Genomic DNA, 14,730 nt, shown 5'->3' on the forward strand with positions numbered 1-14,730 from the left:
ATGTAATTTGGGCATGAGATCTCTAATTTCTGATTTACCATCTTGACTGGGTCCTGGGTGAATGGAAGGAGTTGCAGGGACTTCTTCCACTTGGCCTTCTGCACCTTAATGGCTCTTTTTCCACAAGTCAGAAAGTCAATATGAGGGGTCTACCAGCTGCTACATATATCCATTCCAACTATACACTAGAGACAGAGAAAATGACTACAGAGTGAGTTTGTAGACCTGATGTACTCAATTAAATGGATTTGGACCAAAATTCCATTTATTACCTGGTCTCCATAAGTTCCCATTATAACGAAGGAGCTATGACTCCTCGTCTCTGAATGCCAACAGCACTCCCTAATTTTTAAAATAATTAATTATGCAATTCCATAAAGTTCTAGAGGGTGCTATTCTATTTCCATTGAGAACCACTGACCTCATAAATTAAAGTTTTCCTTTGTCCAACCAAAATACTCTGAGCTTCACATTTACTGTGTACAAGATATAAGAACACTTTATTGACTTCTGCTGGAATTTAGATATTTTCTGGTAGTTAGAAGTAGATTAGACCAGGTCTAATCTAGAGCCAATCCAGAAATATGTCTTCTGTTTGTTTTTGATGGGTCTTTCCTCTCATGCAGTAAATGTTAAGATAAAATTTCGTCGTTTTCTAAAATATTAATATAACTCCTTAAAATACATAGTAACAATATTGAACAGATTCTAAATGAATAAATTAATGTTATTTTGATGATCAATATCAGTTCAAAAACCTCATCCAAAAACCCTTCAAAAGTATTGTGTGTTCCCTTTTCCAGTGACCAATTATCTACTATACGGCTTGAGGTCCCACTGGAGAAAGAGTGGAGGAATATTTATTGTGAATATTGATGAGATGGCGTGGATGGTTTTTCAAAGGAACCCAATCTCTACTTTAATTGATGGGCTCTGGGAACCAGAGATTCAGATAAGAACCATAAAAAAAAGTGAAGGATTACAATTTTACATTGGGGCAGCTGACATCAACCTTCTGCTTATTGGCTCATGATATTTTTCTGGTTATATAAGTCAAACAATAATCTAATTGGCTGCCAATTTAGCTCATCCCTCAGAACTCGCTTAGGCATTACCACAAATCCCAGTCAACCAACACTCTCTGTTGGCCATCTGGTGTTGCTGACTATTAAGGTAATTATATCTACATTTAAGAGTTAAATGTCACCACCTGGCCTCTACTATTCTGGAATCCTGACACATCCATTGACACTAGGGAGTCCAGTTGACTGGCAACATTTTCTACTTTCCACCATGACCTACAGTAAATAGCCACCACTGAGTTTCACAGACTCCACAGCTCCTGATACTATTGTACTCCTTATTGTCTTAGTGAAGGAAATGTTCTGGAAGACCTCCAAGAAAATATACTCAGTTAATGGGCTCTCTGATATTTTGTAACAATGCATTCTAATACATCCAACTTTCTGAGCTTTCTGACCCCAAAGCTCAAAACTTCCCCAAAACAGTTGCAGCATCTCTCCAGCTCACTTACTAGAGTCAATTGCCATGCCCGCACTTAAAAGAGCCATCAGCAACTCCAGGTATACTCTAAGTTATGAAATCCTCAATCACCAGAGAGTTATGCCATATCAATAAACGCTCCCTTCTCAAGTCTTATATTTCCTACCCCCTGGTCCAACACCCTCAAAGTCCACTCTTGCACATGCACTCCCGATTCCTGCCTCTGCCTACTGCCAGGCCCTGCAACTTTTTCAGGGAATAAGCTATCTCTTCCTATACCAGAGGCTGTGTCTTCCCACTCATGCTATGCTGAGACTTGACACTCTTATTGATCTGGAGACAATAAGGGAAGGGGATGCTCTGGAGGAGGAAAAACATCTTTTTATGAAGCATAACTCTCAGACAATATCTCTGCATTGCCTCCAAGGAAGGGGAAGCTACTCCACTCTAGCAAATGACATACGACTACTTCTTCCAGCCAGGAGTGTTCAAGGGGATCTAGGACTCAGGGTTCTGAGGTCATACTCATAAGTGGCCCCATTGCAGGCCTCAAAGTCCCACCCCTTCTCATCAGGCAGTGACTCTGGCATGGGTGAACTGTGACGGCTGAGCCTTCAGTTTCATTGGCAGTCATCAGACCTTAGGATTAAGTCCTGAGCATAATTTTCAGCATGCTCTGCTCTCTGGTTATAGAAGATGAGGGCCCTTAAATGCTGTCATGAAGGCCTTATGATGTTCACAGCATGCCCTGAGTCGACGGAAGCCTCCTTCTTTAAGACTCCATGAGGTAACAAAAGCCAGCCAAGTCCACAATCATAATTGTCATCCCCCCATAACTTTCAAGTGCTAAAGTTGCTGCATAAATTAGCACTTCTATCAACCTATACTTTATCCTATCCAACAGTTAACAGTCTCAATAATTATTACACACCAGGATAATCACTACCCCACTTACTATTAGCACTGTGGTGCTTACTGCCATCTTATAAGTCATCCAACTATAAAATCCCATGTTGAGGGTCTGTTAGTTAGAGCCACTTCCAGTAGCAACTGCCTTAGTGGAATTATCTCAACAGGAAATGCTGAGATAAGGACTCGGATGTGGGTATTTGCCATGGGCAGTTATCTCATGAAGCATTGGTGACAAAGTGGGAAATGAAGGACAAACTCCCACTCCTCAGTGGCTGAGGATTACCCATATGGGCATTAATGTTTTACACTTCTTGGTTGCACCTGGGCAGAAATGAGTAGCTTGGGAACTAAAAGAGGAACAAAGATTCTCATGCTTTATGTGAAATACTGGAAAGTACAGGAAACTGTCCATTATAGCTTTGGTGAAACCATGAGAGCCAAGGGAGTTGGCAAGAGGCATCATAAGTATCTGCCACACCATTTTGTCAAAACTTGTTTCACCTATTTTTTCATCCAATTTCCACTTTATTTCCCACTGAGGAACATCAGATTCTATCACAAGGGTTGTGAGAAGGCTGAAGGAAGAAAAATTAAATACCACTGACCTTCTTTACACTATTACATTGAAAATGAATTTCACTGAGTGAGAAATATTCTATTTTACAGAATGCAAATATGTATTACTTTCACATTGTAAAGTTGAGAAATTTTACAAAAATAATTTTTTGTTTTCTTTAAAGTCTGCATGTTTCTCCTCAAAAGTAAACAATTTTCATAAAGAGTATCACTTCACTCTTGACATACTTATATTGTAGCTCATATTTACATTAAATTCATTTTTTAAGTTACCATTTTTCAGTTCCAACTGTGTTTTAGGTCAGGGCCAAAATGAAAACTTTCATTACTCTGGCAAGATAAATAATTTGGTGCCCCTTTAAATGAATATTCTGACCCTATTATTGAAGCCCTGACCACGCTATCTGCCATTCCAATCCTCCAGCTTATACCACAGAAAACACATTCTAAAAATTTTCTCCATGGGCCAGCCCAGTGGCATAGTAAAGTTCAGCCTGCTCCACGTTGGTGGCCTGGGTTTGCAGGTTCGATCCGGGGTGCCACTTCTCAGCCATGCTGTGACAGCAACCCACATACAAAATAGAGGAAGACTGGCATGGATGTGACCTCAGGGTGAATCTTTCTCAGCAAAAATAAAATAAAATAAACGATTTTCTCCAATTTTTTCCATGAGCAACTGGTGGTGTTCATGCAAAGAAAACTTTAAAAAGAGTGTAGACTCCACCAATTCCTGTGGCCCCCAGGAGCTTCATACTCTCTTGACAGTGTGCACTTGAGCACCAATGTATCAACCACCTCAGCTGAACTTTCTTTTAAGTTTCCAGTTGGTTTGACTCTAGGCAAGCCAGTGTTCATGTCTTATCTCTCCCTAAAAGCTCTCGTTTCTCTTTAGATTTTTGGCCATTTGGTTACCCTGTAATCTCAGTTCTCCAATGCTTTCAAGAAAACTCATGAATGTGCAGTTTTCCCAGCTTTTATTTCTCTCATTGTAAAGATGGGAGTGATGCTCTTTCCAGCTCTCTACATCCTTGAGCAAAAACAGGTGTAGGGGCATTAGCCAGCATGCCCCTTTAATGGCCATGTGTCCTTGAGGCTTCTTATCTGGGCTACGCACCAACACTCACAACGATAGCAATACTGGGCTTGGCCGACCCAGCTGCTTTCTCATGGGATAAGTGGCACTAAGACCCTCAAGGTCTGGGGATGGAAGGGCCTCTGGTCCTTGGAATGCAGGCCATACAGAGATGTTCCCCCTTGGCAAGCATGCAGCCTTTGTTCCTCTGCCTATTTAAGGAAGCTTCTCCCAGGGGGCAATAGTGGTGCACAAATGTATGTCCAGCCGGCTGCCACTGGACACTCTCCCTGTAAGTAAGTCCCAATAAACCTGTATGTCTCATTCGCAGTCTGTAGGTCATTTCTTCAGGCTCTTGGCATGATACCCCACCGCCCTAGCCCAGCTGGGCTTGCATCCTTACAACTGGAAATGGTAACACCATGTTCATCTTTACTTCTTTGCTACATTGATGTGTTTTCCCCTTCTGTTTACTACATTCTCTACCCAGAAAATTTTAATTCCTCCTTCACGTTCCAGCTCAAATATCCTCTGTTCAAACTTTCCTTATCCCTCCAAAATAATTAATCACCTCCTTTTCAGTACTCCTTCAATACTTTCTTCATTCCATTCCATTAAATAAATTTATTGAACACTTATATTGTGGTACTGATGCAATGGTTCCCAAAGAAGTTCACTCTAGTAAAGGACATGGGCAAGTACACAGATAATACAAGGAAAAATTAGCAAATAGGAAGAGAACCAATTTCAGTTTGGGAAGGTTATGAAAAATATATGAGAAGACGTCATGTCTGACTACACAATTAAAGCCAAACAGAAATTATCCTGGAAAGAGAGAAGGGTTGATAAGCATCTCAAATCACTAATGTAAGAAATTAGTATACTGGGACTGGCCCCATGGCCGAGTGATAAGTTGGTGCGCTCTGCTGCGGTGGCCCAGGGTTTCTCCAGTTTGGATCCTGGGCGCAGACTTGACACCGCTCATCAGGCCATGCTGAGGCGGCATCCCACATAGCACAACAAGAGGCACTCACAACTAGAATATACAACTATGTACTGGGGGGCTTTGGGGAGAAGAAGAAGAAGAAGAAGAAAAAGAAGAAGATTGGCAACAGATGTTAACTCAGGTGTCAACCTTTAAAAAAAAAGAAAGGAAATTAGTACATTTTATTTTGGCTAGTGTCTCCACTCCTACCATGAAAGATATTTTAAGGAAAACCATGTGTTATTCATCTTCATTACTAGTACCAAACACTCATTTAATAATTGTTTACTGATTTGAACAACTAGCTTGGCTTCCTAACAAGACCATTTTTTCCAGTTTAAGCACACTGTAGGAAATAATTGCTTTAAGAATGATGACCCTATCTTTCATTGCCCCACACTCAAAAGCTAAATAAAAAAGGTAACAAACGTTACTTTATCTACAAAATATTCTTACAAATTAGTATTTCCAATTTTAACCCTGTTTATAAAAATTCATAAATAGAATTAGGGTAAAATGAACTTTCATCATTCGGAATGATACAATTTATTTTTTAATATTTCATACATATGCCAAACCATGTAATTTTATATAGCTAAGCTTATAAGCCCATGAGTTTAATGAATAAAGATACTGCTCTCTCTTATCTGGAAACATAAATACATTACTAAAATACTACACCACATAAGAGATAACTATTACAGATGATTATATCATATCATTTATGCAAAAACGTGGTATAAATTAAAATTGTCATCATGATTATAATCATGATGAAATCTCAAAACAAAAATAAAATATTTGTTGCTTATGGTCATGACCTGCTACATAATTTGTCGGGGGGGGGGGCGGTGAGAGGGAAGCAAGGAGCAGTGTAAAATGAAAAGGTAGGGCTCTTGTTAAAACTTTATTAAGAATCTCCAGATGGCAACAGCAGGGCATATAAAGCAAGAACAAAGCCCTTCTAAGCATGAGGCCCTGTGCAAACACACAGGCAACACGCCCACGAAGCTGGCCCTGCTGATGACAACCAGTATTTGGTGTTGCAAAATATTGGAGGCATCCTTCTGTCTTAGAGCACAGGACTCTGATTTAACCCCATTGGTACTGAGACCCAAAAAGCCTTCCTTAATTTCCCTGAGATCTTACACTTTGATCTCATTTTTAAGTTTAGAGACTATGGAGAAGGAATAAAAACTGGTTCTGCTCATCTTCTCTGAACCTGAAAACATGTAATCCTTCAGTGGCTAGTTAGTCATGATCATCTAAACTGAAATGTTCAGGATAATTCTATAGCAAATAATGTATTTATTCTAAATAGAAACAAAAAGATCATTTTCCATGGTTAACAGATTTCTTTGGACATAAATTTTTACATATTTACAGTTTTAGAGAATCCTTTATTAATTTTTTATAATTATATAATTACTATAGTTGGAATTTATGGTTTGTGTCAAATATAGTCCCTTTATATCTAATATAAATGTTTGCATATACACAATTCAAAACTATAAAAACAATTTAAGTAATATGAATAAGAAAAAAGAAAAAACATAAATAACACAAAACAACTTCTTTTTAAAGTTAATTTTTTGGGGGTGGGGAGAATAAATCTTGCAAATAACAACTAAATCTTAAAAAGACAAAAACCATTCATAAAACTACTCAAAGCAGAGTAACAGCAAGAGTGGGCTCATGTCTACAGAAATAATAGAGAGAAAGAAGAGGAACAGTATAAGAAACCACTTGGAAGGCTTAAACAACTACAGTTATCAGAATTAATAATGAAAGATTCAAAGGAAAGAAAGGCATAGAAACACTGGATTTGAGTTATTAAATCCAATGAGGAAAATTATAAAGATAATAATGCAGACTTGATAAATAAGATGTGTTTTCCAGAAAAAATAAGAACATTTCCTTTTTAGAGAGATACAAAAGACAAACATGTTCTATGAGCTCTCTTTTAAAGCCTCCACAAAATTGGCATTTTAAAAGACTTAATTTTTGATGAGAATTGATAAAACACAAGTAAACATAGCTTAAAATAATATTGGTTTCTTAACTAGCACAACACTAAACTTAAAAAGGAAAACCTAGGGGCCAGCCTCGTGTTATAGTGGTTCACGGGCTGGCATCCTGCGCGCAGACTTACGCACTGCTCATCAGGCCATGCCGGAGCTGCATCCCACATACAAAATGGAGGAAGACTGGCAAGAGATGTTAGCTCAGAGCCAATCTTCCTCATCATAGAAAAAGGAAAACCTATAACAATTAGTTCCACAGCACAAATTCAGTTCACAAAAGTTCTAAAAAATCATTTTTACTTACAATTGGCATTGATCACCCTTTATTCCTTTAGTTGTGCAGAAACATTTTCCTGTGTGCATATGACAGATATTTGCATGGCCACTGCATGTACAAGCTGTAAGTCAAAACAATAATGATTGAATATTCTCCATCACAAACACATGCATCACATTTCAGGGGAGATTTTATTGCTATCTTATTTCTATGTCATGTATCTTTCACTTGTCATCCAAAAACTAGGGTAACCATATAAGTTATTTTTAATTAAAGGAAAGTAAATTCGCTTATTTAAAAATCTTGTGAAACTCTTTAAAGTCTTTGGGGTATCCCAAAGTCGAGTATGGATCCAAGTATTCATCGCATTCTTCTTTGGGCTTCTTTCCATTTCTAATTTGGTTCATCTACTTAATGAAATGAGTTTCAAAGAGCACAAGAACTCTGGAGTCAAACAGCTTAGCTTCAAAATGTACATCTACAATCACTAGCTATATGACCTTGGGCAATTTGCTTAACCTCTCTAGACTTAGTTTCTTCATCAGCAAAAGGAAAATGATAATATTTAGCTCCCAGGATTGATGTGAGACTTAAATGAGATAATGTATTTTAAAACATCTAACATATATCAAGCACTTACTAAATGCAGGTATTACTTCTACCTCTATTACCACTGCCAACAATAATATAAATATAGTTATATACTGTGTAAAAAAGCATGTCTATTTCCTCAAAAATCATCCTTTTAAGCTTCTGAAATCATTCTGTTTTAGCATCCCAGAATACCCACTGAAACATTCCATGGTATAACAGTTACACACAGTAGATTTGGTTCATATGAATTCATCTCATTTTCTTATTTTACATTTCTTTGTTAAAGAGCAGCATTATAACTATTTAGGACACAAACCTCACACTTTATTGCACCCAATATCCAACCAATTGTTAGGCTCTAGTTTCTACGTGCACAATCTCTCTTGAATCTGACCCCTCCTTTTCATTGAGATAGCCATCATTCAAGTACTATCACTCATGTTCTCTTACTGACACCAACACAGTCACATCTCTGACCTTCCCACCTTCAGTATTTCTGGGCTACAACTCATTCTCCAATCTTGAGACATATTCTAAAGAGACAACGTTGATTACGTCACTAGCCCTTTCAAAAACCTTTAATGAGAACTGCACACCACCAGCTGGTTAAACCATTCTAATGATAAAAATGAAATAACGTGGTCTTTCGCTGATTCACACACATATAAAAATAAACTGAGTCACTGGTTTTGATCAAAATACAAAATATTCTAGAACACTAAACTTCTTGCTAATTGTTTATGATTATTTGTTTTGAAACAACAGATAATATAAAGTAAATACTCACACCCCTAAACACACATATAAAATAAGCTTGGTACGGGGTAGATTTTTAAGAACTGTTTTGTCGTTTTGTTTTGTTTTTTTGCTAGAAGAGATTTCTACACAAAAGTGCAAATTTTTCTTCATTAAGACTATTTAAATAAATTCGTGGGGCTTGTCTGGTGGTGCAGTGGTTAAGTGTGCACCTTCCACTTCGGCAGCCCAGGGTTCACTGGTTCGGATCCCGAGTGCGGACATGGCACTGCTTGGCAAGCCATGCTGTGGTAGGCATCCCACATATAAAGTGGAGGAAGATGGGCATGGATGTTAGCTCAGGGCTAATCTTCCTCAAAAAAATAAAAATAAAAATAAATAAAGTGGCGTAATTTTCCTTTAAGTTTGTAGAATTGACTATGGAAACAAGATATGAGAATTATAGAAATTAATAATGAGGTGCAGAAATGCAAGGAATAAAAACAACTCATCAAGCAATAAAGGGACATGAAGATATATTGATAACATGTAACTTCATAAATAGTGAATGAACATACCATGAAATCTTTTAATATTAACTTGCAGAGTTTCATATTAACACTGTCTTGTATTCAGAACACTAAAAAACAAATGATGCACATTAATATTTAAAAACTTGGATAAACCTTCTATGTATCCTTTGTGGCAGAAATGGAACGTAGTTATGCTTGCAGAGTTTCTTAAAAGAATTATCATTGTATAGCAGCTTTAATAATTTCTGAGACAGAAAAAATTGTGTTAAAATACCCTTTAATGTAAGCTCATTTTGAGAGAATTCCCTTGTGGTGCTGAACTTCAGGCTAAAATAACACAAATGTAATTTAAATTCAAGTGTTTAAAATTTATACTTCATGACAGTGTTGAAAGTATTCTGTTGTTGTCAGCATTTGAGGTTATCTTTTTATGCTGAATAAGCACCTATGAAATCATCATACAGTGGCCTTTTGTTTGGAAAATTTTATATGCTGATGATTTTACAGCCTAGACATAGACTAGAGGGACATTATATGGTCACATGATATTTCTGTTCCCCTATAATATAAAGTTGCAATATCAACTTATAACCAAAACTAAACAATAGGGATAGAAAAAAAGATGCCATAAGGACTATTCAAACAAGTTGCATACAAAGAATATACTTTCATAATATCAAACAAAAAAGTAGCCATTGGCAGTACTTGTTTCAAAGGTCCTAGGTCCTTTCATTGCTGCATCATTGCTATCTGTCATATAGCTTCTGGAGGTTAAGAAATCCTGTCCACTTAATTTCCTTTGTATACTTCCAGCATAACCATATTTGATATTTAGTAGATATGCTATACACTAGATTTCAAATATAGTAAGAATTCTGGTAAAGACAAACGTTCAAATAGCCACATGACTTATAATTCTATTCTTCAAACTTACATTTTTATTTACAGCTCTAAGCCCAAATTTTCATCAATGTGTGGTTTATGAAAAGGGGAAACAGAATACAGCTGTTTCTTTTTGATATAAATAAACGTGAAATGCTGACATCAATAATATCTTAGCAATCTGATTTTTCTCACAAAAAGTCCTGAATTACAACTATTGCCATGCATTAATCTGTTGTTAAGAGAGCGTGATTTTTTTTCTACTGGAAAAATGATAGTTCTCATAATTTAAAATAGGCCATTTGACTTACAGAGATTATTTTGTTTTCTTAGGATATTGAGCCCCTGTACGTGCCTAAATAAAGATTAAGCAGGAAATTAAGAAATGATTTTTTCTCTAATAAAAAAAGGACAGTGAAACTCAATTATTCAGTCCTTGATCCAGTATTTATCGAATGCTATTGGATGTAAGGCACTGTGAATAATCATTTTCTATTTTGTATACTTTATAAAATGCTTAGGGTAAAATGAAAAACTTTAGGCAAAGTTCTTAGCAATGTTTCTGGCATAAATAAACTACCATTAAATATTAATTATATATTTTTTAATGCAATGCTTGGAGCTTGGCTGACAAGGACAACATTAGTGTCATTAACTAAAATGTAGACACACAGAAAAAGAGAAATAAAGAGGTGGCAGAATACATGAAATATGGCCAGATATGCAACCAGAAAAATTATCTGGGGTCAGAGCATAAGAGGACTTGAAAGTCTTGTTAAAGAGTTTTCAATTTGTTTCAGACACTTTGGAGACAATGAAAGAGTTGAGAAGTGGTGATAAAATCATTGAAAGTTTTTAGGAAGAAAATTGTGTCTTTGTTTCTCCTCCTATAAAGGAAATGTAAGAGTGGATTACATATGGAGAGATTGTATATGGGGAGTATTCATTTACTAATTCAACCCAGATTTCAGAAGAACCTGTAACATCCAGCAGCAGCAGAAGAGAAGAGGAGTCATGGGGGCCTAAACTAAATAAGAGCGATGGAATACAAAAGAGGGATAGATGTCAGAGGCAGTACAGAGCCTTACAGAATGTAAGGGTTAAGGAAAAAGAAGGAATCAAAGGTACCATTGAAACTGGGCCTAAAAGGATGGCATTATCATTAAGATGAGGGTGAAGTAAGAATATTTTTTAAATAATAAAGTGACTGAATTCAGTTTTTGAACTAATTAATTTGTATAGCAGTGGCCCTGTACAGAAATGTTTAACAGGAAGTCAAAAAATAAGTTAAAATCGCTTAATAAAGGAGTCTGTACTATTCACTACATATACAATTAAATGTTTATATACTTCCTTTAAAGCCTAAACATGTAGTTTATGGTTATTATAAAATCAGAAGATTGGCTTATAAAAGAAAAAGCAAGATAAAAGGTATAGTTAAAATTATATGTGATTAAGAGAAAAGCAAATATTTGCATTCATGTCCTGTGGTACACAGAATGGACCTTTGAGAGAAAGGCATTTCTTCTTAAATAATATATTAAGGAGGATTTTAATATGTTTATGAAATATTTACAGAGAATATTTATGCTGATGCTTTCTTTCACCTGCTCTAGGCATTTCTAATATATAATTAACTTCTCCACCATCACTTATTAGTTTTTGTGCACTCTTTGAGCAATGAAAAGTGTGTGCCCAAATTGGCATTTAGCTTGATTTTGGTTTTTAAAAAAATCTATAAATATCAGAATAAAACCAAGTACATGCTTAGAGTTTCTTAGGTTAACCTCCAATTTTCTATAGTATATTAAATAAATGTTTTATATGTTTTAGAATACAAGTATGCTCCAATTTAAATTTACCTCTTAGTTTTCATCCTAGGCCTGTTATTTGAAGCAAATAGGAATTCCTCGCCTTTGTAGGTTAGTGTAAGAGCCATTTCTACTGTTGAATTATAATATCTTACGTCACTTTTGAACAACCAAATAGTAGCAGATCCTTCTTTTTTTTAATTTTTTTTTAAAGTATGCCTTTTAGTGAGGAAGATTGGCCCTGAGCTAACATCTGTTGCTAATCTTCCTCTTTTTTTTAGTTCCCAAAGACCCAGTACATAGTTGTATATTCTAGTTGTCAGATCCTTCTAACATAAAACCTCAAGCAATACATGAGAAGGGAGCTAAGCATCCCATCAGATGAAATTAAAGAGAAATATTGAACACTTAGATAAAATAACGGTCTCTATCTGCCCCCAAATAGACAAGTATTATCCCTGTGGATCTAAAACCACTAAATAGTTTTTAAAATTCCATAAGAGACATATTAGTGAACTTATTAATGAAAAGAAAGCATGCAAATGACATACTTCATTGTCAAAAACTTGTAAACCAGAGGTGGAAATATTCTATAGCATCAGGCCTGGGAGCCCAAAAAAACACTAACCAAATATCAAAAGTTGAAGTAAAAGTTTAATTTAATTTAGGATAGGTGGAAATTAGAACTTTGTGCAAATAGGAAACAGGGCGGGATATCTTGAGGAAGGGAGAGAGTTAATAAAGGTGCTAGAAAATGTCATTCTGAAGAGAATCTTTGATCAAAGTGTAACTTCATGGCTATATCATACACTAAATATCTACATACAATTACATAATTATTCATTAAATGGCCTCTCTTTGGAATATTTAAAATCTCAGGCTTTTCTCGGCCACACAGGATGATAATGCGTACTCAGAAAACTTTGTTGTGTCAAAAGAACTAACAGAAATAAGATTTCCATGTCAAGTTATTTTCATTTATCTACATTTTTAGATTATTCAGGTCAATGCTCCCAGTTTGAGAGAATTAAACTTCTTATATTTATTTTAAGAAATGCTCAAGTTCATTTGGTTATAAACTTTCAGCGTCTGTGAACAATCTCCAATATGTGAGAAGGGTCTAAAATGAAAAAGTCTCCCATCTTGGTAGATAGAAAGAAGAGTTACTTCATCTTTCTTTTTACTACCCTCTAGTTTCAGAGAATATTTGGTGTCATAGCCCAGTGTGTTTATTAAAGTATTAAACTCTTCTGCAAAAGTCTACTACGGACAGATATTCATAATATGCCAGAAAGAAAAACATAAGTTTTGCTGATAAGAAATGAAAGTAAAACTAAAACTGCCACTATGTTGAAAGAACTATTTTTTTCCCCAAACTGGAAAATAATGAGTTTGTTTATCACTATTAAAAGTAAAAAATAGAGAAAGAAAAAAATCAGAGAGGTATACTATTCAAAAACCTAGAAAAAGAACAACAAAATGAACTAAAATACATAAATTAATAAATATAAAAGTAGACTTAACTAAAACCAATTATGAATACAATGTTAAAGGAAAAGAACTTATTCATAGTATCAACCAAACCCTTTAAACATCTTGCAAAAAACTTAACAAAAAGAGTAAGACCTAGATGAAGAAAATTATTGGTCATATAAGACTGCAGTTTTTCAAATGTCTGTATATTTCATGATTTTCAGAGGTTTTTTCTTACAGCACATCTTTTTACAAATAATTAAGTACAACAAATGCATATAAAGATATTAAAATATTTTTGAGATTACTAACATTATACCTTAGTTGTCTCACATTTAAAATAAGTTATAATGAAAAACATGCACACCACACAACCACATAAAACTGAAGGTTATATATGGCCCTCGACTCTCAAGAGCCTACCCAGATCCTTCCATCAGAATTAAGTTCTTTGTCCCTGACCCTATCATTCAGCTTCTTCATAACGCTATCATAACACCCACACAATGTATATAAATTTAAGTCTTAATACAGTACCTTGCATATAGTAAGTACTCAATAACTGTTTGTGGAATTCAAGGATAATCCTTCATTGCAAAGCAGTGTGGTGTATTGAGTGTTAAGTTGGTGTAGTGTATTGAGCTATTCCTCTATTCAATGAAAGTTTCACTTATTTTCTTTTACTAAAATTTATGTCAGATTGGAAATAATATGACAAAAATAACATTGTTCCAAAAGTCTGGATTATACATTTTTATGAATATACTTAAGCCTATTGATGTTATAAATAGTAATAATATTAATAATAACACTTGCAACAATAACTAGCATTATAGAGTTAACATTTGCCAGAAACAAACATTATTTCATATGTGAATTATGTTATTTAAACCTCAAAATAAATTTAATTAGCTGCATTTTGCAGGTGAGAAAACAGACACTAAGAGGTTAAACAATTACCCAAGGTGACAGTGGCACTGCCAGCACATAGACTCAAGCGGTATGACTCCAAAGTCCAAGCTCTTACCAATGTTACAGTCTTCCATAGATACAAAGATAGACAGACAGACAGACAGAGATAGATAGATAGATAGATAGATAGATAGATAGACAGATAGATAGATAGACAGATAGACAGATAGATAGAGAGATGGCAACGCCAGAGTAAGTTTGTATCACAAAATCTTCCTGAACATTAATAAGAAATAAAACAATTTTAATAATAAAACACTTTTAATAGTTAATTATAATAACAGAGTAGCCACAAATAGGCCATAGTCTAAAAACAATCTCAGGAAAATCTACAAATATGTTTACATAATATTGACAACAATGTTATATTGGCTTTAGTAG

General features: G+C 35.3%; 1 protein-coding gene across 4 annotated transcripts in view; it reads right to left on the minus strand.

Annotated features, from left to right (window-relative positions):
* Positions 1 to 14,730, minus strand: part of ATRNL1 (attractin like 1) — a 740,103-nt gene that overhangs the window by 504,609 nt on the left and 220,764 nt on the right. For all 4 annotated transcript variants that reach the window (XM_070260546.1, XM_005602549.4, XM_070260536.1 and 1 more), the window contains exon 20: positions 7,377 to 7,470. In XM_070260546.1, coding sequence (XP_070116647.1) covers positions 7,377 to 7,470 — 94 coding nt within the window. The remainder of the gene's footprint in view (positions 1 to 7,376; positions 7,471 to 14,730) is intronic.

Source organism: Equus caballus, chromosome 1 (genome assembly GCF_041296265.1).
Source record: "Equus caballus isolate H_3958 breed thoroughbred chromosome 1, TB-T2T, whole genome shotgun sequence".
NCBI classification, from domain to species: Eukaryota; Metazoa; Chordata; class Mammalia; order Perissodactyla; family Equidae; genus Equus; species Equus caballus.